The following is a 25567-nucleotide window of genomic DNA, read 5'->3' as shown; positions in this document are numbered from 1 at the left end:
TCTTTCTCCCCCCTAAAAAAAAGACATGCATAGGCCTACCCCATTGTGAGTTTGGATTAGTACTAGTAGATATATTGCAGTAAAACAAAGATTTTAGGACATTTTGAACCATTTCAGATGTTTTGGTGAAAAGTACATATTTTGTCATGTACTTTGCGCCGAGCAAAGCTGATTGAGTATTGCAACTTATATATTTTTAAGTGAATGTTTGCTGTAAGGACCCATGTCTAAAGTGTACTTGATGATGGATCACAGCAATGACACTGACAATTTCTGGAGCATACAAACTGAACATCGAATACATTGTTGTAACATAGCCGATATGTTGGTTGAGGGAAAAGTAAAGAAAACCATATTGTAAGAAGGTCAAAATAAATAAAAACTTGGTAAGAAAAATCACATCTTTACCCACAATAGAGGAACAGGAAAAGCTAAGTACAGCAAACATGTAAAGGGTTTTAAAAACGGTGTCTTTCTCAAATCAATGCAAACCCATTAACATCAGCTGCATTAAAAAAGTAACCTCTGACGTGAGTAATTCCCTTTTAACATGTTGCAGTTAATGCAAGACATCAACTCATTATTAACAATAATTTCCCAAGTCGACTATAATGAGTCATGTGGATGTGCCTCCCAGTGAGGCAAACCGCAGCACTGAGATCAGTAATGAGGTGAAACAAGCTCTGGAAGCGAAGACCTGTGGCAGAAATGGGCAGAATGAATGCACTTCATTGCTTTTGATGAGCAAAATGTTCCCTGCAAAAAAACATAAATAAGTCTGAAGTGTACTTGATTGAAAGAAACGCTGGTCTGGAAGTAAACACTTATTAGGAGCACAGAGGAACAACGACGCACTTCCTTCCACTAACAACTGCATTTGATTCAGCTCAAGAGCCTTCTGAACATAGAGTACATTCACAAGCACACACACACACACACACACACACACACACACACACACACACACACACACACACACACACACACACACACACACACACACACACACACACACACACACACACACACACACACACACACACACAATTGTATTTATGAAGTAAAAGACTTTGTGGAGATGGTATGATGTGCCCATGTGCACTGTTGTGAGCATGTGTTGCAGAAACAATTAACCAACCCCCCTTAAACTTCAAACGGCTCGACAACATCCGCTGAAAAGGCAGAGCGCGAAATTCACAAATATTTTTCCGAAATATTTTACTTTCATACATTCACAAGTGCAATACCCCAAATTAAAGCTGAACTTCTTGTTAATCTACCCATCGTGTCTGATTTCAAAAAGGCTTTACAGCGAAAGCACACCATATGATTATGTTAGGTCAGAGCCTAGTCACAAAAAACATACAGCCATTTTCCAGCCAAAGAGAGGAGTCACAAAAAGCAGCAATAGAGATAAAATGAATCACTAACCTTTGATGATCTTCATCAGATGGCACTCATAGGACTTCATGTTACACAATACATTTATGTTTTGTTCGATAAAGTTCATATTTATATCCAAGAATCTCAGTTTTTTTCTTAGTTTTTGGTCAGTAATGTTGTGCCTCGAAAACATCCGGCGAATTTTCAGAGAGCCACATCAATTTACAGAAATACTCATCATAAACTTTGATAAAAGATACAAGTGTTATGCACAGAATTAAAGATATACTTCTCCTTAATGCAACCGCTGTGTCAGATTTCAAAAAAGCTTTATCCGAAAAAGCACACCATGCAATAATCTGAGTACGGCACTTAGACACAAAAACAAGCATTACAGGTACCCGCCATGTTGTGGAGTCAACAGAAGTCAGAAATAGCGTTATAAATATTCCCTTACCTTTGATGATCTTCATCAGAATGCACTCCCAGGAATCCCAGTTCCACAATAAATGTTCGTTTTGTTCGATAAAGTCCATCATTTATGTCCAAATACCTCCGTTTTGTTAGCGCGTTTAGTTCACAAATCCAAACTCACGAGGCGCGGGCAAGTCCAGGCGAAGTTCAGACGAAAAGTCCAAAAAATGATATAACAGTTCGTAGAAACATGTCAAACGATGTATAGAATCAATCTTTAGGATGTTTTTAACATAAATAATAATGTTTCAACCGGAGAATTCCTTTGTCTTTAGAAATGCAATGGAACGCAGGTCGCTCTCACGGCCACGCGCGTGACCAGCTCATAGCATTCTGCCAGACATCTGGTTGAAACAGCTCTCATTCTCTCCCCCTTCACAGTAGAAGCCTGAAACAAGGTTCTAAAGACTGTTGACATCTAGTGGAAGTATATGACCCCATAGACACTGTATATTAGAAATACAATGAGTTGGATTGGCAATGGATTTTTCTCAGGTTTTCACCTGCCATGTGTGTTCTGTTATACTCACAGACATCATTCAAACAGTTTTAGAAACTTCAGAGTGTTTTCTATCCAAATATACCAATAATATGCATATATTAGCTTCTGGTCCTGAGAAGCAGGAAGTTTACTCTGGGCACGCTTTTCATCCGAAAGTGAAAATGCTGCCCCCTATCCCAAACAGGTTTTAACAGGGATACATAGAGACATACATGGTTATAACCAAAGTGGCATTAAAAGGACCAGTGTTGGACTTACCATTAGGCAGAAGAGGCAATTGCCTCAGGCCTCACATCATCATGGGGCATCATGAGCAGGGCATAATAAAAAATAGTAATCATTAAAAAAAAGATATACTTTTTCCGCTTGAGGCCCCCCCATGCTCTGTCGTGCATTTCTTTAGTAAAAAGACAGGCACTGCTGATATTACTCATCGAAGCAGAGGCACAGGACGTGTACACTATATATACAAAAGTTTGTGGACACCCCTTCAATTTACTGGGTACGGCTATTTCAGCCACACCCGTTGCTGACAGGTGTATAAAATCAAGCACACAGCCATGCAATCTCCATAGTCAAACATTGGTAGTACATAGACTTACAGAAGAACACAGTGACTTTCCACATTGGCACTGTCATAGGATGCCACCTTTACAACAAGTCAGTTCGTCCAATGTTTGTCCTGGTCAACTGTAAGTGCTGTTATTATGAAATGGAAATGTCTTGGAGCAACAACGGCTCAGCCTCGAAGTGGTAGGCCATCCAAGCTCACAGAACTGGACCGCAGAGTGCTGAAGTGCGTAAAAATCCCCTGTCTTCGGTTGCAACACTCACTACCGAGTTCCAAACTGCCTCTGGAAGCAACATCAGCACAAGAACTGTTCGTTGGGAGCATCATGAAATTGTTTTTCATGGCTGGGCAGCTGCACACAAGCCTAAGATCACCATGTGCAATGCCAAATATTGGCTGGAGTGGTGTAAAGCTTACCGCCATTGGACTCTGGAGCAGTGGAAACGCGTTCTCTCGAATGATGAATCACGCTTCACCATCTGGCTGTCCTACGGACAAATCTGGGCGAATCTGAGTTTGGCAGATGCCAGGAGAATGCTACCTGCCCCAATGCATAGTGCCAACTGTAAAGTTTGGTGGAGGAGGAATAATGGTCTGGGGCTGTTTTTCATGGTTTGTGCTAGTTCCAGTGAAGGGAAATCTTAACGCTACAGCATACAATGACATTCTAGACAATTCTGTACTTCCAACTTTGTGGCAACAGTTTGGGGAAGGCCTTTTCCTGTTTCAGCATGACAATGCCCCCGTGTATAAAGCGAGGTCCATACAGAATATTGGTTTGTCGAGATTTGGTGTGGAAGAACTTGACTGGGATGAATTGGAATGCAAACTACGAGCCAGGCCTAATCGCCAAACATCAGTGCCCGACCAGTGCTCTTGTGGCTGAATGGACGCAAGTCCCCGCAGCAATGTTCCAACTTCCCAGAAGAGTGGAGGCTGTTATAGCAGCAAAGGGGGGACCAACTCCATATTAATGCCCATAATTTTGGAATGAGATGTTCGAAGAGCAGGTGACCACATACTTTTGGTCATGTAGTGTATGTGTAGCCCATGTATCTGATACTGTCTGGCCAAAAAGAGTATGGAATGTCAAACTCTTTTTGGCCTGACAGCATCAGGTACATGGGCTACATATAGTAAGAGAGAGGGGAGCTGCTTTGCTTGCTCGGATGCTTTCTCTAGTGTGACAGTTTCAGCTAGAGCTCTGCTGCCCGATCCGAGCCCCGACATTATAGATTGTGTTGGGGCCGGGTAGGGCCTGTTTTTTCATCAATAACTAGGGTACAGGTAGGGCTCGGTATCACTAACATTTTGAAGCTGAACCCTTTGCTCATGCTCTGCTGAGCAATACAGTCATATCTGACTAAGATCATAAAATGGTGTCAGAGGTGCTTCAACCTCGTCAAATTTAAGACAGGAGAGATTATTTCACATACACTAATAATGTTCCTTGAGTTTGTCTCGTCAATGAGCAGAGTTGGCCAAGCGGAGCCGTTGCTATGGAAACTCACACACTCAGAGCCGCCATGAGCAGAGTGCATGCAGAGCGTGCTGCCTTGTGCTGGCGAGTGATCTCGTTGGTCTCAGTATGTGTTTCACCTGTGCTGGCCCAGCTGGTTTTTAATTTAAGAGCTACTTAAATTGGAAAAGAGCTGTTGGGAGAGCTACACCTCACGTAAACTGAGGCGCGATTACCAGCTCAACCTCTTTAGTTTGAAAGAAGCCAGAGGTTTTGTGTTTCCGCTGTTTGTTTTGCTCCATATTCTTTTTCCACCCTATACTAAATTGGTGTGGGTTTTTATTTTATGATGTCTTTTCGGAGGCAAACCTACAGATCTCGGATCTTAATATGACCCATTTTGTCGCAGGAGGAAAATAATCCTGCAGCAGGAGGATTTGAATAAATATTTTAAACCTATTATCACCGCCAGGGGGCAGCTGGAAGCTGTGTTTGTGGGCTACACAATGCATACCATACCTAGGGGGCTATGGTTTGGGGAAGGCTCTGCAAACCAACCGACCTCATACCGTCAAGAATTCTCACAGTTTGCACATGCATTGTGAACTGCTGTAACTCAGTGGTCTGAGCAGCACACTTTGGCTCCGGGCATCACGAGTTCCCGCAAAATGCTGGCAATTGTTTTGACACTTTGTATGAATGGAAACTAATATGTTGGTGTAGCATACTGTTATTATTTAACCAATCCAAAGGCTGCTGCCTACCTGCCTCCAAAGGCACCTACCTTAGTAGGTAGCACTTTTCCAGTAGGTTACTACCATTTGGGACGGTATTCGAAGGCAGCATCACGTGATAGTGCATTCACATTCTACCGAGCGTGAGACGTTTGTAGCCACTGTAGTGCTAGTTATTCAGTGAACAACTATCCCAAAATGTAAATATGTAACACAAATAACATGTTACAGAATCGATCTCTGTAACGTCACCTCTTAATAAATGAAGTTGACACAGCAGAATAATTATCCTACGCTATATGGTCCTCCTCTCGCATATTACTTGGTCTGCTGCTCCATCATTGTGGATATGACAGGTAAACTTGCATGCATGAGATCTTATAGGCTACGATTTGAGATAGCTAAATAAGCTATTTTACTGACTGTTTAAGAATGATTAATAGCCAGAATAGCGGTGTTTCACTGTGAAGTTAATATTGAATTAGAGCTGCTGTTTTTTTTCTAATGAGTAGACTAGCATTGTGATAAATTCACACATCTATCACACCCGTGCCATGTTATTAAATTACACCATTCAAGATAACATGGTTTATTAATATTCGTTGATAATTACTATTGAAAATCTAACTAGATTAGAAAGCCTAGGCTACTTCACCCTAATGTAAGCTAAATACTGGCAGTCAAAAGTTTGGACACACCTACTCATTCAAGGGTTTTTATTTATTTTTACTATTTTCTACATTGTAGAATAATAGTGAAGACATCCAAACTATGAAATAACACATAGAATCATGTAGTAACCAAAAAAAGTGTTAAACAAATATTTTTATATTTGAGATTCTTCAAAGTAGCCACCCTTTGCCTTGATGACAGCTTTGCACACTCTTGGCATTCTCTCAACTAGCTTCATGAGGTCGTCACCTGGAATGCCTTGTTCAAAGTTAAATAGTGGAATTTATTTCCTTCTTAATGCAACCCAATTACCAGCCTCAGAAATTGCTGCCCAAATAAATGCTACAGAGTTCAAGTAACAGACACATGTCAACATCAACTATTAAGAGGAGACTGAGTGAATTAGGCCTTCATGGTCGAATTGCTGCAAAGAAACCACTACTAAAGGACACCAATAAGAAGGGGCCAAGAAACACGGGCAAGAAAAAGCCATATCTCTGTCTAGTGTCTGTGCTCTTTTGCCAATCTTAATCTTTTATTGGCCAGTCTGATATATGTATTTTTCTTTGCAACTCTTCCTAGAAGGCCAGCATCCCGGAGTTGCCTCTTCACTGTTGACGTTGAAACCCGTGTTTTGCGGGTACTATTTAATGAAGCTGCCAGTTCAGGACTTGTGAGGCGTCTGTCTCTCAAACTAGACACTAATGTACTTGTCCTCTTGCTCAGTTGTGCACCAGGGCCTCCCACTCCTCTTTCTATTCTGGTTAGAGCCCGTTTGTGCTGTTCTGTGAAGGGAGTAGTACACAGCGTTGCACCAGATCTTCAGTTTCTTGGCAATTTTTCCCATTGAATAGCCTTCATTTCTCAGAACAAGAATAGACTGACGAGTTTCAGAAGAAAGTTATTTGTTTCTGGCCATTTTGAGCCTGTAATCGAACCCACAAATGCTGATGCTTCAGATACTCAACTAGTCTAAAGAAGGCCAGTTTTATTGCTTCTTTAATCAGGACAACAGTTTTCAGCTATGCTAACATAATTGCAAAAGGATTTTCAAATGATCAATTAGCCTTTTAAAATGATAAACTTGGATTAGCTAACACAACGTGCCATTGGAACACAGGAGTGATGGTTGCTGATAATGGGCCTCTGTACACCTATGTAGATATTCCATAAAAAAATAATCTGCCGTTCCCATCTACAATAGTCAATTACAACATTAACAATGTCTACACTGTATTTCTGATCAATTTGATGTTATTTTAAATGGACAAAAAAATAGCTTTTCTTTCAAAAACAAGGACATTTCTAAGTGACCCCAAACTTTTGAACAGTAGTGTGTGTATATATATATAACGATTTAAGATGTCTTTGGTACATAATTGGTTCAAATCATACTTTATGTGCTTGTATACTTGTCACTAATTTACCTCCAAAGATATTTCACTACCCCCTAAAGAAGGTGGCAGCAATAGACCTTATGGGTGAGTCTGCCAATAAATGTAACCTTTATTTAACTAGGCAAGTCAGAAGAAGGAGTAGTGGTAGTGGCAGTGGGATATCGCATTTTGCAACGTGGTTTAAAAAAGGGGGACACAGGAAATTAGTTTAAAGAGTATATTGAGTAGAACGTCATTAGATATAGTCTCAAATATTTATTTGTATTTTTTAAGAGCATCGTGGCTGACAGGTAAGATTTAGTTTCTACCTGCCTCTGGCCCACACTCCAGTACAGTACGTGGCGGTAATGCACCATAACGTTGGATACCAACCGCCGATAAACCCCACCGAAGAAGAAGAACAGCGCTTCGAAGTTGGCTGCTTCGTGATTTCGACGCTTGCCTTGGAGCTCCAGTATCAAACGTAACATCACTAATTAATATGCATCTTTCAGCAATATCCAGGTGTTCTAATTTATTATATTTTTTTCTGCATTTCTGGAGTAGCTATAACGTTAGCTAGCTTTGCCAGATAGAGAAATAGCTATTTAGCTAGCTAACTTTACTTAGCTAACGTTATGTGAATTATTTGACTTTCAGGACGTAAAACTACTTGCAAGATTTAACGAACAACCATGAGCACTCAAGTAAGTGAAATAATTAGCTAACGTTAGCCAAAGCCAAGGTTAGTAGGTTGCTAAGTTAGCTAACGTTACTTCCTAGGTCTGTAATGTTCTGTTGTTTTAGGTAGCTAGCTAACAGTTATCTGCTTGGCTAATCTTGCGAGTAAAAAACATACAGGCGTGCTGAAATCAACATGAATGTGTCTGTTTCAGACATTGTCAGGTTCATTCATTCTCTCAGTAAGTCTCTGGGGGTGAACCAAAATCTGAATTTACAGAAGACGTTGAATATGGCGGTTTTCATTTTAAGCACATGAAGCAGCCATTCACCAGCCTTTCCAAGTTTAATAATGTCAAAATAGGCTAGTGAGATACCCCTACCCGAGGTAGAACAAAACACATCCATGTTTTTTCACATCCCTAATGTCGCCCATTTTATGAAATGGATGGTTGTGCAAAAGTTATTGAATATTTATGAAGAATGTAAGCTTTACTTTTTGGTAGCTAATATAATAGACAACTTTCCAAGTCAAATTTGCTTTCATTCAGTGCTGTATCATCCTATCTGACAAAGATGCATACAGTTACATGTTTTTATTGTTGTGGCTAGTATAATCTAGCCACAGTGGGCTCTGACATCGGAATTTGTGTCCAAGGTTCCTTGAACGATTTTGTATCTTTGGCCCATACTCTTGTAATTGGGTCAAGGGCCACAGATTCTCTTTAGGACCACCATGGATTTAGCCTTAAATCCAATATGGTGTCCAAAATCCAATATGGCTGCCATAATACCATTTAATGGAGGTTAGCTGTCCAGGTAGCTGCACAATTCTGGGATAGATGCAGCGACAAGGCCGGTATCCTTCCTGTATGACTGTCGGGGTATTGGGGCTGTGTGGTGATCAGTTTCAAATTCTACAACAGCAGGCACTCAGGATATGCGGCTTGCATTCCAACGATACCCATTGACTAATTGGAATGTTATCTCCGCCTGAATGATGCTGAGGATAAGAGTTTTGGATCCGTTCTGAAATGAACCTGGGGCATTCCCACTCGAACCTGATATGCCTAAATATACAGTATATCACAAAAGTGAGTACACCCCTCACATTTGTGTAAATATTTGAGTATCACTTTTCATGTGACAACACTGAAGAAATGACACTTTGCTACAATGTAAAGTAGTGAGGGTACAACTTGTATAACAGTGTACATTTGCTGTCCCCTCAAAATAACTCAACACACAGCCATTAATGTCTAAACCGCTGGCAACAAAAGTGAGTACACCCCTAAGTGAAAATGTCCAAATTGGGCCCAATTAGCCATTTTCCCTCCCCGGTGTCATGTGACTCGTTAGTGTTACAAGGTCTCAGGTGTGAATGGGGAGCAGGTGTGTTAAATTTGGTGTCATCGCTCTCACACTCCCTCATACTGACTGGTCAGTGGAAGTTCAACATGGCACCTCATGGCAAAGAACTCTCTTGAGGATCTGAAAAAAAGAATTGTTGCTCTACATAAAGATGGCCTGGGCTATAAGAAGATTGCCAAGACCCTGAAACTGAGCTGCAGCACGGTGACCAAGACCATACAGCGGTTTAACTGGACAGGTTCCACTCAGAACAGGCCTCGCCATGGTCGACTAAAGAAGTTGAGTGCACGTGCTCAGCGTCATATCCAGAGGTTGTCTTTGGGAAATAGAAGTATGAGTGCTGCCAGCATTGCTGCAGAGGTTGAAGGGGTGGGGGGTCAGCCTGTCAGTGCTCAGACCATACGTCGTACACTGCATCAAATTGGTCTGCATGGCTGTCGTCCCAGAAGGAAGCCTCTTCTAAAGATGATGCACAAGAAAGCCCGCAAACAGTTTGCTGAAGACAAGCAGACTAAGGACATGGATTACTGGAACCATGTCCTGTGGTCTGATGAGACCAAGATAAACGTATTTGGTTCAGATGGTGTCAAGCGTGTGTGGCGGCAACCAGGTGAGGAGTACAAAGACAAGTGTGTCTTGCCTACAGTCAAGCATGGTGGTGGGAATGTCATGGTCTGGGGCTGCATGAGTGCTGCCGGCACTGGGGAGCTACAGTTCATTGAGGGAACCATGAATGCCAACATGTACTGTGACATACTGAAGCAGAGCATGATCCCCCCCCTCCCTTCAGAGACTGGGCCGCAGGGCAGTATTCCAACATGATAACGACCCCAAACACACCTCCAAGACCACCACTGCCTTGCTAAAGAAGCTGAGGGTAAAGGTGATGGACTGGCCAAGCATGTCTCCAGACCTAAACCCTATTGAGCATCTGTGGGGCATCCTCAAACAGAAGGTGGAGGAGTGCAAGGTCGCTAACATCCACCAGCTCCGTGATGTCGTCATGGAGGAGTGGAAGAGGACTCCAGTGGCAACCTGTGAAGCTCTGGTGAACTCCATGCCCAAGAGGGTTAAGGCAGTGCTGGAAAATGATGGTGGCCACACAAAATATTGACACTTTGGGCCCAATTTGGACATTTTCACTTAGGGGTGTACTCACTTTTGTTGCCAGCGGTTTAAACATTAATGGCTGTGTGTTGAGTTATTTTGAGGGTACAGCAAATTTACACTGTTATACAAGCTGTACACTCACTACTTTACATTGTAGCAAAGTGTCATTTCTTCAGTGTTGTCACATGAAAAGATATACTCAAATATTTACAAAAATGTGAGGGGTGTACTCACATTTCTGATATACTGTATATATTTTTTTTAATATAGAGACCCGTTTCCCAGCGGACCCGAATACAACTAGTCTCGTTACATATTGACCTGGTCAGAGCTAGACATGGTCTGATCCGATCCAAGTAAGGGAAGCAGCAGAAAAGTAATTTTAAGCTACTTTTTATTAACCAGCGCTGTTAAAGCGTGAGAGGAGGGAGAGAGGTGCAGCTCTAGCAGACGGCGATTGGCCCTACTGTGAGCGCGTGACATGGGGACCAGGGAGGGAGAAATGGCAACCAAACAAGCCGACTTGCGCTCTAGTAGACTAATAGCTGCCATAGCTAGGTTATTCACCATAAAATATGATTACGTAGTGCCTGTCTTGGACTGCATCAAACCGGAAGAAGCTACACTGAACAAAAATATGAACGCAACGTGAAATGTTGGTTTCATGAGCAGAAATAAAAGGTCCCAGAAATGTTGCCTACTCAGAAAGTTTCGAAATTCTTAATTTTCCGTATTGTCTGACCTTCATGTCTTAAAGTAGTGATGGACTGTTTCTCTTTGCTTATTTGAGATATTCTTGCCATAATATGGACTTGGTATTTTACCAAATAGGGCTATCTTCTGTATACTACCCCTACCTTGTCAGAACACAACTGATTGGCTCAAACGCATTAAGAAGGAAAGAAATTCCACAAAATAACTTTTAACAAGTGTCATGACTCCAGTGAAGATCTGAAGATTCGGGTTACAGTTGGTCCGCTCTACAGCGCCCTCTCTCTCCCGCAGAGGGGTGAAGTTGGCCGTTTCATGACTGTTGTAAATACTGAAAACACTCTCTCCCACTCTGCAGAAATGGAAGTTAAAAATCCCTTTGTTACAACAGAGCGAGAGTTGCAGTACGGTAACATCAAAATATATTTCTGTAATCCAAACAGTTGGAAGGGTCCGTGGGTACATAAAGAACAATTGTCAGCTCAGTTGTTGTTTTGGGATCTCATTAAGGACGGTATAACAACATAAATGTATCTCTGTGTATATATTTCCCAGTTATCAGGTTTACATCCAAATGTTGTGGAACTTGTAGGATTAAATATTAAACTATTTGTGAGGTGAAATGTGATCTTGGCCTTCTAAATGAGAAAATGGTTTTCATGTAAAGTTTATCCATTCAGTAACCACGCCCATGTGAGCACAAACATTATGCCAAACATAATGGAACGGCCTTTTCCCCCAAGTGTTTAAAAGGACCCGCTGAAGAACTCTATAGACCAGTTACGTGCAGCGTCAGCTGAATACGGTACAAATGGTTAAGAAAACTACAAGACTAGAGATCAAGCAGGCGGACGGTGTTGAACCGGTTGTCATAAATGGTCAGACTCTATGAGACCAGAAAAACGTGGAGAGTGGCTGCACGTTGAAATGGTTAGAAACTAAGAAGGAGATGACTACACAGGAACATTCAGTCTGCAGCTGTTTAAGTACTTTAGTCTGGTAAACTTGACCGAGAACCACCGGGTGGTACGTTCAAAGATCCATTCTAACGAACACTTCCTCTGGAAGATCCGTTCTCGACTTTCTGTCGAATTACTCCCCATAGATGGATCGAGCGTTTTAAACGGAGAGACAGCAAAGACATACACACGTAAATATGTACATTGCAATTATTTCGAAAGAGCGGCCATTCATTAGCTAAGTATTCGCATTTCCATGAGCATAGTTATCAGCTGTATGTACGTTGATGGAATTCCTGTCTCTCCCTTTCCCTCTGTTTTGAATCCGGCATTTTGTGTAACAAGCTGTCATATCAGTTTTGTCCACTAGGGACTTTTCATTGCATTGTGTAGTAATCAATGTGCAAGCTATTCTGTTTGTGTTTATGTAATTATGTGTAGTTAGTAAATCAATAATTAACCCATTTGTATATCGCAGATTCATAATTTATGCTAGGGTTCATGCAGATATCCAAGAGTTTTGCAACATTCCGAATGAGACTGAAGATAAATAAGAATTAATTGACTGACGTAAGAGAGAAATATCTTGTTTAGTCGGGAGATAGTAACTTGTTAAATAACTTTTCCCGTGGTGCCCCAGATTACTACTTAATTAATTGTTATATGATTAATTGCGTAATAATTGAATGTGGTATGTCATTGTTTTCAAAAATAACAGTCAAACACAGTGGTTAGAGCATTAGGCCAGTAACCGAAAACCGAAAGGTTGCTTGATCGAATTCCCGAGCTGACAAGGTAAAAATCTGTCGTTCTGCCCCTGAACAAGGCAGTTAACCCACTGTTCCCCGGTAGGCCGTCATTGTAATTAAGAATTTGTTCTTAACTGACTTGCCTATTTAAATAAAGGTTACATTTTTAAAATCATTTAAAAAGACACGGTACAAGGCACACCTGTTAATTGAAATGCATTCCAGGTGACGACCTCATGAAGCTGGTTGAGAGAATGCCAAGTGTGCGCAAAGCTGTTAAGGGTGGCTACTTTGAAGAATCTCAAATATAAAATGTATTTTGATTCAACACTTCTTCTTTTTTTGGTTACTACGTGATTCCATATGAGTTGGTTCATAGTTTTGATGTCTTCACTATTATTTTACGATGAAGAAAATAGTAAAAGTAAAGAAAAACCTTGGAATGAGTAGGTGTCAACTTCTGACTGGTACTGCATATGCCTGCATGTATATATGTGTTGATGCTCATGTCTCCGCCCTAACAATGAGTTGTTGTCCCAAAAGCGTGAAGGCTATAGAAACGCATTGGGCTTATTTTGGCTTTGCCTCTTCCTCTCTGGATAAAATCTGACCTTTCCTGCTGCTGGATCAGTAATTGCAGTAATGAGTGATTTTATTGGCGGTGGATTTAGACCTTGTTTTTGAAGAACATACCGGAAGTAAGGACAATAGTTGCTTAGCGAAACTCCATTATTTTTTAAGTACTGAGTGTATTTTTAAGCTGGTGAATGGCAGCTGCCTGGGCTTAAAAGAATCGCCATATTCAATGTCTCCTGTAAACCCAGATTCTGTTTCGGGTAGGGGGAAGCCATGTAAGGTGATCACATAATGAGTTGTGAAAGCTACCTGTGCGTGATTCAATATCAATTTATTTTCTTTCCAGTACAGTATTCTGTTCAAGCAAGAACATGGTGAGTTTTGTCTTAACTCATCCTCAATATTAACCCCCCTGTTACAGACTCATTACATATTTAAATGACTATTTTCCTTTAAATGGAATGTCATTTGACACCTTGTAATTCCATTTTTGGTGTGTCTAATATGTGTGTTTGCCCACAGCCCACGACGATGCCATCTGGACTGCTGCGTGGGGTAGAAGTGAGCGGGATGGATTGGAGACAATAGTCACTGGCTCTCTGGACGACATGGTGAAAGTCTGGAAATGGTAATACACTGCATATTTTGAATTGAATTGAGCCAGTACGGTCGGTCTACACTAAGTTGACTGCTCTGTTCTCTCTCTTGCCACTCAGGTCAGACGAAAAGCTGGAGCTGCAGTGGACCCTGGAGGGCCACCAGCTGGGTATAGTCTCAGTGGATGTCAGTCCCAACGGAGCCATAGCAGCCTCCAGCTCGCTGGATGCCCACATACGCCTCTGGGACCTTGAGTTCGGCAAGCAGATCAAGTCCATGGATGCGGGCCCAGGTAGGACATTGTCTGGTGGCTTTTCAGCCACATTATGTCCGGCGAGGGCATGTGTAGCAGCAAAGGCTGAGGACAATGCCATTTTCATTCAGGAAATTCATGTAAACTCCATGAATTGAAAAAGCCCATTCAGTTATTTTTTCATGATTTGGGATTGACCCCAACCATGATCTTCAACATTGAAGTTGAAGTACTATGCTCAAATGTGGTTCATAGGGTCAGGTTTTGTCAAGCTGCCACCCTGTACAAGGCTCACATGGCTCAACTGAGTGATCACGACCGACAAACTTGCAGCCAAAGCTATTGACACAAGACATATTCCCCTCTGCAGTTGTGTATGATTTGTTTTAGTTGTTGACTAATTGTAGTTCAGGCCAGAGCCATAGGAGTTATAACTCAATAAATTGGTTATAAAGCCTGCTGAGCTGACTAACCCTGTGTCTGTTCACCAGTGGTGGCAGCCCTCCGCTCCTCTCTCTGATTGAGGGGTTGGGTTAAATGCGGTAGACACATTTTAGTTGAACGTATTCAGTTGTACAACTGAATAGGTATCCCTTTTCCCAAATAAAACGTGTGTTTAGTGAGTCCGCCAGATGAGGCAGTAGGGATAACCAGGGATTGTCTCTTAAGTGCGTGAATTGGACAATGTTTCTGTCCTGCTAAGTACTTTTGGGTGTCAGAGAAAATGTATGGAGTAAAAACTACATTATTTTCTTTAGGAATGTAGTGAAGTAAAAGTTTTCCAAAATATAAATAATACAGTACAGATACCCCCCAAAACTACTTAAGTAGTACCTTAAAGTATTTTTACTTAAGTGCTGTTCACACTGTACAGTATCCTCAAGGGTCACACCTTTATTCTGTTTCTCTCGTCGTTCCAATAGAACAGCTTAAGGAGAAACAAAGTAGCGCAGAAGTGTCCTGGCTTTTACTTCTGTGGGCTTCAATGTCACCCTTATGTTTTCTCTCTGTGGTTTTCTGTATTCAGTAATGTAATGAAGGGTATTTTGTCTCATTCCAGTTGATGCATGGACAGTAGCCTTCTCCCCAGACTCCAAATACATTGCCACAGGAAGCCATCTTGGAAAGGTCAACATCTTTGGGGTTGAAAGCGGCAAGAAGGAGTACTCTTTGGACACCAGAGGGAAATTCATACTGAGTATAGCCTACGTAAGATACAGTCAAGATTGAATTATGTTTATTGTGGGAAATTTTACTGATTATTACAATGGAACAAGTGTTCACTCAAAATACATATTATAGGTCCCCACACACACACACACACACACATTTTTTACACTTTTACAGTGTTCGCTAGTTTAACAACACATCTTGTCCAGCTGTGTATGTAACATTTCACATAAACCCTATTTTTTTTGTCTGCATCGAAGTAGCGGCCCTTGTACATAGCATCGAGCATGGTGGCGACACAGTAAAGAGAGAATGCCACCGAATCGCTTGTTCACAGCCTGTGTCGGCAGTTTTGTTGAGCAGGCGTTTCAATGCCATGACCGAGGGTATCACGTCTGCTGCAGGTGCAGTTGATGAGCTTATTTATCGAGTCAGTTCGAATGGAGCTAGCTAGTGTGTTCATGTTCTCAAATGCCATTGAAATGGCAGCAGCGGTATGACAACCAGCACAATCATGAGCATGCAATCCTCAACGACCCACTGTGCTGTCAGACTCAGCATGCTCATGGGGCTGATATCGCTGGTCCAAATGTCAGTTGTGACGCTATTACTGTGTAACTCTGGTAGGGCAACATCTGAAAAATAGCGCACTTGGTAGTGTGTACCGGTGCTCGACCAGTCGGCGAATGCCAACATCACCCACGACAGAGAACAGTTGATTGTCAAGGGCAATGAATCCCATTATCTTGGCGTTAATGGATTTCACCTTTGAGTTGTCTCGCTGAAATGTTCTTACTCTTTCAAATCACTGCTGGACTTGCTGACTGCTTGCTGACTGATCCACACAGCAGGCATTGTGGGTTAGGAATGCTGTGTTGCAAGTGTAGCGCAAAATTTGACGTGGTGTCATTACGTCATGCACCTACATTATATAGGTATGCACGTCAGCTTTGACAGTCAGTGTCAGGTGCGATAATCAATGGCCATTTTTAGAGTGAGGAGAGAGGCTGGAGGAAGCGTGCCTTGAAGCTCTGGGTATCTTCTTATGACATGTATTATCTGAGTTAGGCCCACTGAATTATACCTACAGAGGAGCAGCTTCTATGGAACTTTGAATGTCTTTGAACTTCCCAGTTGGTTTAACGTTGAACCAGTGAAAATGTTAGCTAGCTATCTAACAAGTTTGTTTGCAGAGCAGCTCTAGAATTAAAAACACATCTTACCTTTTTTTGAAGTTAATAAATCCAATGTGAAACGTGATGACTTTAGTATCCTTAACTAGTATTGAAAAAGTCAATCCATTCTTCTTTAAACATCTCTTCTGAATTACACTTAACATTCACATTGTCAGTAGGCTATAGTAAGCTATGCTTCAGAAGGGAGGGGCAGGTAGCCTACGCACACCCACTGGCAAAGATTTACAGCTGGCAGGCAGACACTGCAGTAAGTTTCTGAGTGACAGAATGAGGGCTTGGCATAGGTGTTTTTTTGGGGGGGGGCAATTTGTGGGACTGGGAAAAAATGCCCAGAACTTAAAATAATTATCACCCGCTTCCCCCGGTTCCGCCGCATCCACAGTGAAAGGTGGCAGAGCTAGAGCGGTGTTTGTCAGAGAATGAGACGTCACGAAAATCGGTTTAATCGTGAAAACGTCTGTAGCGTCCAAACTATTATGACCCCTCTATGGAAAGATGACTCTCACGAACACGATGGTGTTCTCCGTTTTGCTCTATGACCCCCCCCCCCAAAAAAGCATCTTGGGACTTTTACAGCTGATCTGCCAACTTCTGTCTGTAGCGTCCGAACAGTTTGCTACACACTAATATGGCCCCGCTGTGGAAAGGTGTCTCTCTCACAAACAAGTCAGTCTGTCATGGAAAGAGCAGGTGTTCCTAATGTTTGGGTTACTTGAGTAACCCCGGTTCTATGAGAATACAAGTGAGCTGTCACTGCTTTTCTCTGCTTGCAAGAGCGCAAGGAAGAGGCACGCTCGAGAATAACCAGTTGGCGGGCGAGTGGCTCCCTTTATGAAGGAGAGGGACTCACTTCATTCGGCACTTTACCTGTGTCTCTGACACTGTAATTGGATACTTCAAGCTTGTGACCCACCTTGCTTATCCCATAAAACCAGGGTTACACAAGTAACCTAACATTTTAAAGAACTGAGTTGCTGCTGATCTTACTTTTCTCTGGCCTTTTTTTCAGAGCCCTGAAGGTCCCGAAGCTCATGCACATGTGCGGATCATGTTCTGCGCATGTTTATGCTCTACTTTAAGTAGTAGGGAACAGGCTACTCTGGCAAATGGTGCTTGTTTAATAAAGTTAGATCAAAGCTGAATCAATGTCTGCAAGATCATAATATTCTACATAACAGAACTGAATATAATAGCGTAGTATGTTACAGTAAGACAAATCCCAAATTTTTCGCGGTAATTGAGGTAATATGTACATGTAGGTAGAGGTAAAGTGACGAGCAGCATAAAAAGGGGGGGGGTCAATGCAAATAGTTAATGTAGCCATTTGATTAGCTGTTCAGCAGTCTTATGGCTTGGGGTTAGAAACTGTTAAGGAGCCTTTTGGACCTAGACTTGGTGCCCGATACTGCTTGCCGTGCGGTAGCAGAGAGAACAGTCTGACTAGGGTGGCTGGAGTCTGACAATTTTCAGGGCCTCTGACACTGCCTGGTATAGAGGTGTTGGATTGCAGGAAGCTTGGCCCCAGTGATGTGCTTGGCCGTACGCACTACCATCTGTAGCACGTTGCGGTCGGATGCCGAGGAGTTGCCATACCGGGCCGTGTGTTTGGGTCATGTGGACATCAAGGAACTTGACTCTCTCTACCTGCTCTACTACAGCCCTGTCGATGAGAATACACCAGTAGGCTAGCTACAGTTTAACACCATCTGCTCTGAATTTCGCTCACTTTACATCATTCAACTACTTCGAAACGACACTATAACTCGATCTAAATCCATATTGAGACTGAGATCAAATGGTTGGTATAGAGATGCTTCATAGTTATTTCACCGGTAAAACTATCAGTCACGATTGACAGTGCGAAATGTGAAGGAAAGGACACAACAAATGTGTGTATAGTAGAGGTAAAGAAACATGCGTAGAACATCTTACGCACATGCGCAGAAGCTTCGGGACCTTTAGTGCTCGGGAAGAAAGGTTGAGAAAAGTCGGAGCCACAGCCTTTAAAGAATTGTCAGTGCTGCAACTATCAAATGTTCCCGATTTTTTTATGAATTCACTTCTTCAGCTGGCAGTGGTTCATAGTTTTTATCCCACATTTCCCCCATGATTACATCAATAACATCTAGTTAAACGTTCAAATACAACTGCTCAAAACAAGCTTTATAACTATCAGAAATACTTGAATTGTATTTTTTCCTATCTTTTTTCCAGAGTCCAGACGGAAAGTACTTGGCCAGTGGAGCTATAGATGGAATCATTAACATCTTTGACATTGCCACTGGGAAACTACTCCATACGCTGGAAGGTACATTCTCTGGCCTCTGTGTCCCTCAACCACTTTCTCCCACAGCCAAGCACCAGTCGTCATGTCACCAGAATAAGACCCTTGTTATTTATTGGAAAGCAGCATCAAGCACATCACTGCACTTTCAACACCCAGTGAAGTTCATTACAATTTATTTAATCTGTAGCCTATTAAACTTAATGCTTTCCTGGGTCGTAGTGGGATAATATACCATTGCGTGATTACAAGTTTACGCCTATGGTTATTATATCAATATTTGCACATAAAGGTGTTTTGGTCATTTCTCGCATAAATTAATTTTACCGGCACAAAAAGATCCCACCTTTTGCGTATTTTGTTTTGTCAACATTTGTTAAGTACTTTACTCTCATAAAAAGGTTGGATGGAAACCTGGTTAGTAAAACATTTCACTGGCTGCTATGTGACTCAATCAACAATGGACAATGTCATGCGTCTTCATATTGAAGGGGTATAGCTCTCACGAATTGTCAGCACTGAAGACAAGCTGTGTGTGTTTTAATCGAGCATGCTGTCTCCCCCTCTCTGTAGGTCACGCCATGCCTATCAGATCGCTGACGTTCTCTCCAGACTCACAGCTCTTAGTCACAGCCTCAGATGATGGCTACATCAAGATTTATGACGTGTAAGTTCACTGGGGAGTTAATGGCCATCTGACTCGCCTGCTCTCATTTTAGGGTATTGTGGTGTAGAATAAGAATCCTACAGACTGTTCCAAACAAGTAAAAAATGCATGGCTGTATTGCTTTGTGTTCAAGGCAATGTATCCATGAATTGAATATTGGGGATATATTTGAAACAACTTTCTAAATCTTGGTGGTTCTCTTTGAGATCCAATTGAAATGTCAAATTACATTATGTCGCACAGGTCCACGCTGACTTCCAGTGATGGCTCACCCTAAAATCACCCCAAAGTCTGTCAGATCTTTTCAGACCTCAACAGTGGGTGTTGCTGTTGCTATCACGCTCCTTTTTTGGAAAACATGTAATTATTTGAAAAAAAGTATTAACTGACACATATGGTTGCAAAGCTACCGGTAATATGGCAATCTTTGGTAACTTTTTGTTCATTTATACATAAAAAAGTTAGTATTATATTATATTGTCTATAAGTTTCTAGTGGCTAGACCATATGGTTCAAGATAAAATAGCCTAATTAATGAAATGGTTCAAGATAAAATAGCCTAATTTAATGAAAAAAGCATCTAATCAACAATGGCATTATTTTCAATTTACTCTTCCAACTTTTTCCATAACTGCCACCAGTTTGGAGCAAAAACACTGACAACATAAACATAGTAAAATAAATGTGTAAATATGCGGAAACCCTCATTAAACACCAATGGTATACGCTAAATTGATGATAATTTATAACTTTGTTATTCTATTTTAAAATATTTACTTTTTTTTGGTTGAATTTTACCCCCTTATCTCCCCAATTTCGTGGTATCCAATTGTTAGTAGTTACTATCTTGTCTCATCGCTACAACTCCCGTACGGGCTCGGGAGAGACGAAGGTCGAAAGCCATGCGTCCTCCGAAACACAACTCAACCAAGCCGCACTGCTTCTTAACTTCTTATGGCTGCAATCCCGGTAACGGATGATATGACAACAGCCAGTGAAAGTGCAGGGTGCCAAATTCAAAACAACAGAAATCTCATAATTAAAATTCCTCAGACATACATGTGTCTTATACCATTTTAAAGGTAATCTTGTTGTTAATCCCACCAAAGTGTCCGATTTCAAATATGCTTTTCAGCGAAAGCACTACAAACAATTATGTTAGGTCACACCAAACCACAATAAGCACAGCCATTTTTCCAGCGAAAGATAGCAGTCACAAAAAGCACAAAGAGATAAAATTAATCACCAACCTTTGATGATCTTCATCAGATGACACTCATAGGACTTCATGTTACACAATACATGTATGTTTTGTTTGATAAAGTTCATATTTATATAAAAAAAATCTGAGTTTACATTGGCACGTTACATTCACTAGTTCCAAAAACATCCAGTGATAGTGCATAGTATTTCAATAGAAATACTCATCATAAATGTAGATGATAATACAAGTATACACATGGAATTATAGATATGTCAGATTTCAAAAAAACAAACCATGCAATAATCTGAGACGGAGCTCAGAACAATAGTCAAATTAGCCGCCATGTTGGAATCAACAGAAACCAGAAATTACATGATAAATATTCCCTTTGATGATCTTCATCAGAATGCACTCCCAGGAATCCCAGGTCCACAATAAATGCTTGATTTGTTTGATAATGTCCGTTATTTATGTCCAATTAGCTACTTTGGTTAGCACGTTTGGTAAACAATTCCAAAGTTCACTAAAACGTGACGAAATGTCCAAAAGTTCCGTAACAGTCAGTAGAAACATGTCAAACGATGTATTGAATCAATCTTTAGAATGTTGTTAAATACGTTCCAACCGGAGAATTACATTGACTTCAGATGAGCGATGGAACGGAGCTGCCTCATGTGAGCGGGCGTGGTCAAAGAATGTTCACCTCATGGCAGTGGTGACTCAATCCTGTCTCCTTCGGCCCCCCTTCACAACAGAGTCATCAGACAGTTCTACAGACTGTTGACATCTAGTGGAAGCCGTAGGAAGTGAATACTCATTCATATCTCGCTGTGATTTCAATGGGATCTTGGTTGAAACTCGACCAACCTCAGAATTTTCACTTCCTGTTTGGATTTTTTCTCAAGTTTTTGCCTGCCATATGAGTTATGTTATACTCACAGACATAATTCAAACGGTTTTAGAAACGTCAGAGTGTTTTCTATCCAATACTAATAATAATATTCATATATTAGTAACTGGGACTGAGGAGCAGGCCGTTTACTTTGGGCACCTTTCATCCAAGCTACTCAATACTGCCCCTGCAGCCATAAGAAGTTAACACAGCGCGCATCCAACCCGGAAGCCAGCCGCACCAATGTGTCGGAGGAAACACCGTGCACCTGGCGACCTGGTTAGCGTGCACTGTGCCCGGCCCGCCACAGGAGTCGCTAGTGCGCGATGAGACAAGGATATCCCTACCGGCCTAACCCGGACGACACTAGGCCAATTGTGCGTTGCCCCATGGACCTCCCGGTCGCGGCCGGCTGCGACAGAGACTGGGCGCGAACCCAGTCTCTGGTGGCACAGCTAGCCCTAGACCACTGCGCCACCCGGGAGGCCCATATTTAAATGAGATAATTAGACACCTGTGGAAATCTGAAGGGCCCAACAAGGCCACTAGATGTCACCTGATAAAATTCCCATAACGTTGAAAGTCACAAATTCTGGTAGTTTAATGGTAAAATTCAAAAGTTTTGTAATATACCCTCCCCTTTTAACCCTAGACCCAGATAATCACCAAAATTCACCCAAAAGCTACAGGTGGTGCCAGTGTATACAGTGCATCGGAAAGTATTCAGACCCCTTCACTTTTTCCACATTTTATGTTACAGCCTTATTCTAAAATAGGTCAAATTCATTTTTCCCTCATCAATCCACACACAATGCCTCATAATGAAGAAGCGAAAACAGGTTTTTAGACATGTTTGCAAATTTATTTCAAATAAAGAAACATACCTTATTTAAGTATAAGTATTCAGTTTCCATTGATCACCCTTGAGATGTTTCTACAACTTGATTGGAGTCCACCTGTGGTAAATTCAATTGATGGAAAGGCACACACCTGTCTATATAAGGTCCCACAGTTGATAGTGCATTTCAGAGCAAAAACGAAGCGCAAAAACAAGACAGGATTGTTTCGAACGAAGCACAGATCTGGGGAAGGGTACCAAAACATTTCTGCAGCATTGACGGCCCCCAAGAACACAGTGGTGTCCATCATTCTTAAATGGAAGAAGTTTGCAACTACCAAGACACTTCCTAGAGCTGGTCCCATCATGCGTTACAAAAAAATTACTTGTTTGTCCATTTCTCTTGGAACTTTGTTTTCTTGACTCAACCATATCCTTCTCTTAGCCACCGGAGCCACATGGGCTAGCTACATTTCCCTGCTGCCATCTTCTTGATTTTCCAGGTTCTCCCCGGTGGTTGTTTGTTCATAGCTGTCATGTTGTTCTCCGGCTCTTCCCTCATTTTATTGTCAATAGATTTACGTTTCTTTTTGACAATAAATCGATCCATGTCAACCAGACTGCAAAATTAGCTAGTAGCAAACTGATGTGTCGGTCGCTGTAGTTGAGCAGTAGCGTTCTATTTCAGCCTTTCTGTTCAACAGCTGCGCTATACTGCCATCTATCTGCTGTCCAGCGTACAATATATATATTCATTAAATTAAGTGATTCAGGCCTGCATTAAACACATTGAATTGAAATTGTATCATTTATGTATTATGAATGGGAAATAGGAAAATTACCGTGAGCCGCAAATTAAGGGCTCATTCGGGCCGCGCAATGAATACCACTGATTTAGAGTAAATTTTTCCCAGAAGGGTGGAGGCTGTTATAGCAGCAAAGGGGGGACCAACTCCATATGATTTGGAATGAGATGTTCGACGAGCACATGTCCACATACTTTTGGTCATGTAGTGTATGTATTTTATTAACACTTGGAAAATGTTGTTTTACAGGCAGCATGCCAAGTTGGCAGGCACTCTGAGTGGCCACGCGTCCTGGGTCCTCAACGTAGCTTTCTCCCCTGACGACACGCATTTTGTGTCCAGGTAAAGTGTGTGTGCTTGTCTTAAGTCAGTAACTGTTTTGGTTTTTAATAGTAAGTTCCTAGATCATATTTGATGTGATTTAATAATGGCAGGTGCCAAATTATTGTCACTCGCATTTCTTTCACCATTCCAGTTATGTAAAATCAGTGATAAAGTCAATGATGGGAGAAGGAAGAGGTCCTATTTCCAAAATGTTCCAACAAGTTGTTGTTTTCACACACATTCAGATTTTAAGGGCTAGAGTCTATAGACTACAAATGACAGGTGTGACGCCAAGAAGTGTTATGAATCTTTGGGATGACAAAATTACTTTTGTCTTTGCTCCTCTCAGTTCCTCAGACAAGAGTGTAAAGGTTTGGGACGCCAGCTCCAGGGTGTGTGTCAACACATTCTTCGACCATCAGGACCAGGTGAGAACATTCAGTCAACTCCCAACGGCGTACATTTTGTTTAGAAAGCACTTCTCGTTTTACAATCCATAAAGTGCATGCTCGATCGTATTATGGATTGGGTGAACAGGACTCATAGCCTTAATCCGCCATATTATTTTCACCTACAGTCTGATCACAAAAGAAAGAAAATGAGGGAAGGGATTAATAATATTATTGGGTCTAACAGCCATATACAATACAGTACACTCATCTCTTGCCCCCTTCGGTGTTATTGTGGCTGGCCACTCAAAAGAATATGGGAATTGATGTGGCTGTTGTCCTACTATGCCCCCTCCTGTCTTTCTGTTGTGTCTCAGCGTTGGCAGACTGAATAATCCGAGCTGTCGTTAGATCTCCACTGCAGACGCCTGTAGGGAGGCTTAATCATCTCTGGAAGAAAGCTACACATTTACAGACATTGCTCTGAGGAGAGATCAGAGGCAGTTGAGTGTCTGGTCTGCTTTCCATTTTTAGCCTCTGTCTGAATGAAAGCTGCTAGGAAGTCAAGAGAATGATATGGACAAAAGCAGCTGATTAAAATCATCTCTCTTTTGTAGCAGTATCTCTCGTTCCGACTGGTCACAATAGACAGAGGAGCTTTTCTTGCTTTTCAGAGGTCGAATGGATTATTGATGAAAGAACATCCCTTGGTTGTCCCACCATCATTTAATCATTTCAAAGGATGCTTTTTTTTTTTTTACAGAACAGTAAGATCTGAAAACTTGTCTGAATACATTTGATGGTGCAGTAGTACACCTGCATTCTGAACTGGTTTTGAAATGCCTAGAGTATTTTAAGGGACATGGTGTGTTTTTCCAACTCTGCCACTGTTTTTACACTTAACTGCTGCCTTGCATGTTGTTCAAGTCTTGTCGTCTGCTTTTTCCCCCCCTAGGTGTGGAGTGTGAAATACAACGGCACAGGTTCTAAGATCGTATCTGTTGGAGATGACCGGGCCATCCATATCTATGATTGTCCCATGTGATGCACCAGCTCTCATTCCTACCACCTCTCCCAGCTGCAGACCAGGCAGCCTGAATACTGGCGCTCTAGTAAGAGTACCACAGCTTATCTTGCCTGGCTCATCCTACTTATGGTGCAGCTCAATATTCTGACTTGCTCTCCTTCCTCTCATCTGCACTGATTTGAAAATTCACATTCACAAGCCCTGCTCCTTCTCATGGAGATGGAAGGTGAGGAGAGGAAGTCCATTTAGACTATTGAGATGCACCTATGGCCTAGCTCAGTCAGAACAGCCCATGGTTGCTCCACTGAGCCAGAGCTAAACTGCAATCAAAAATGATTGTGGGAGGTTCAATGTCATTGATTATTTTGCACTTCACTATACCTTGCCCTCCTTTTGTTGTACTCCAAATAAAGGATTTTTTGTATTTTCATTTTCCCAACTAATTTGAGTTAATATTCCTTCCTACCGGTGCAATATTTATTCATTTAACTTTTCAACATTTGCAGTAGATCTAAATTAATGTCCCCGCAAATTAAAATACAGCAGATGTTTCCACAAACAATTACTGTACACAGGATTTCTGTGAAAAGTG

The 25567-nt window shown here is 41.6% G+C and overlaps 1 protein-coding gene across 2 annotated transcripts; it reads left to right on the top strand.

The window, feature by feature from the left end:
- Positions 1-7294: 7294 nt before the first annotated feature.
- skic8 (SKI8 subunit of superkiller complex) lies at positions 7295-25405 on the top strand. 2 transcript variants are annotated; one of them, XM_071326802.1, is made up of 11 exons: positions 7295-7655; positions 7832-7878; positions 13675-13702; positions 13851-13956; positions 14045-14217; positions 15239-15387; positions 18759-18852; positions 19402-19495; positions 23485-23577; positions 23909-23987; positions 24904-25405. In XM_071326802.1, the coding sequence occupies exons 2-11, from the start codon at positions 7867-7869 to the stop codon at positions 24991-24993; spliced, it is 918 nt and encodes a 305-aa protein (XP_071182903.1). In that variant the 5' UTR covers positions 7295-7655; positions 7832-7866; the 3' UTR covers positions 24994-25405. The 2 variants fall into 2 exon arrangements, with proteins under 2 accessions (XP_071182903.1, XP_071182904.1); XM_071326803.1 differs by having other exon boundaries at positions 7490-7696.
- Positions 25406-25567: the final 162 nt, after the last annotated feature.

This window comes from Salvelinus alpinus, chromosome 9 (genome assembly GCF_045679555.1).
Source record: "Salvelinus alpinus chromosome 9, SLU_Salpinus.1, whole genome shotgun sequence".
NCBI classification, from domain to species: Eukaryota; Metazoa; Chordata; class Actinopteri; order Salmoniformes; family Salmonidae; genus Salvelinus; species Salvelinus alpinus.
This window is presented reverse-complemented; position numbering and strand designations above follow the sequence as displayed.

Coding starts and splice junctions, on each gene's coding strand:
- skic8 (XM_071326802.1), top strand. Junction 13,703..13,850: donor TCTGTTCAAGCAAGAACATG/GTGAGTTTTGTC, acceptor GTTTGCCCACAG/CCCACGACGATGCCATCTGG. Junction 18,853..19,401: donor ACTACTCCATACGCTGGAAG/GTACATTCTCTG, acceptor CCCTCTCTGTAG/GTCACGCCATGCCTATCAGA.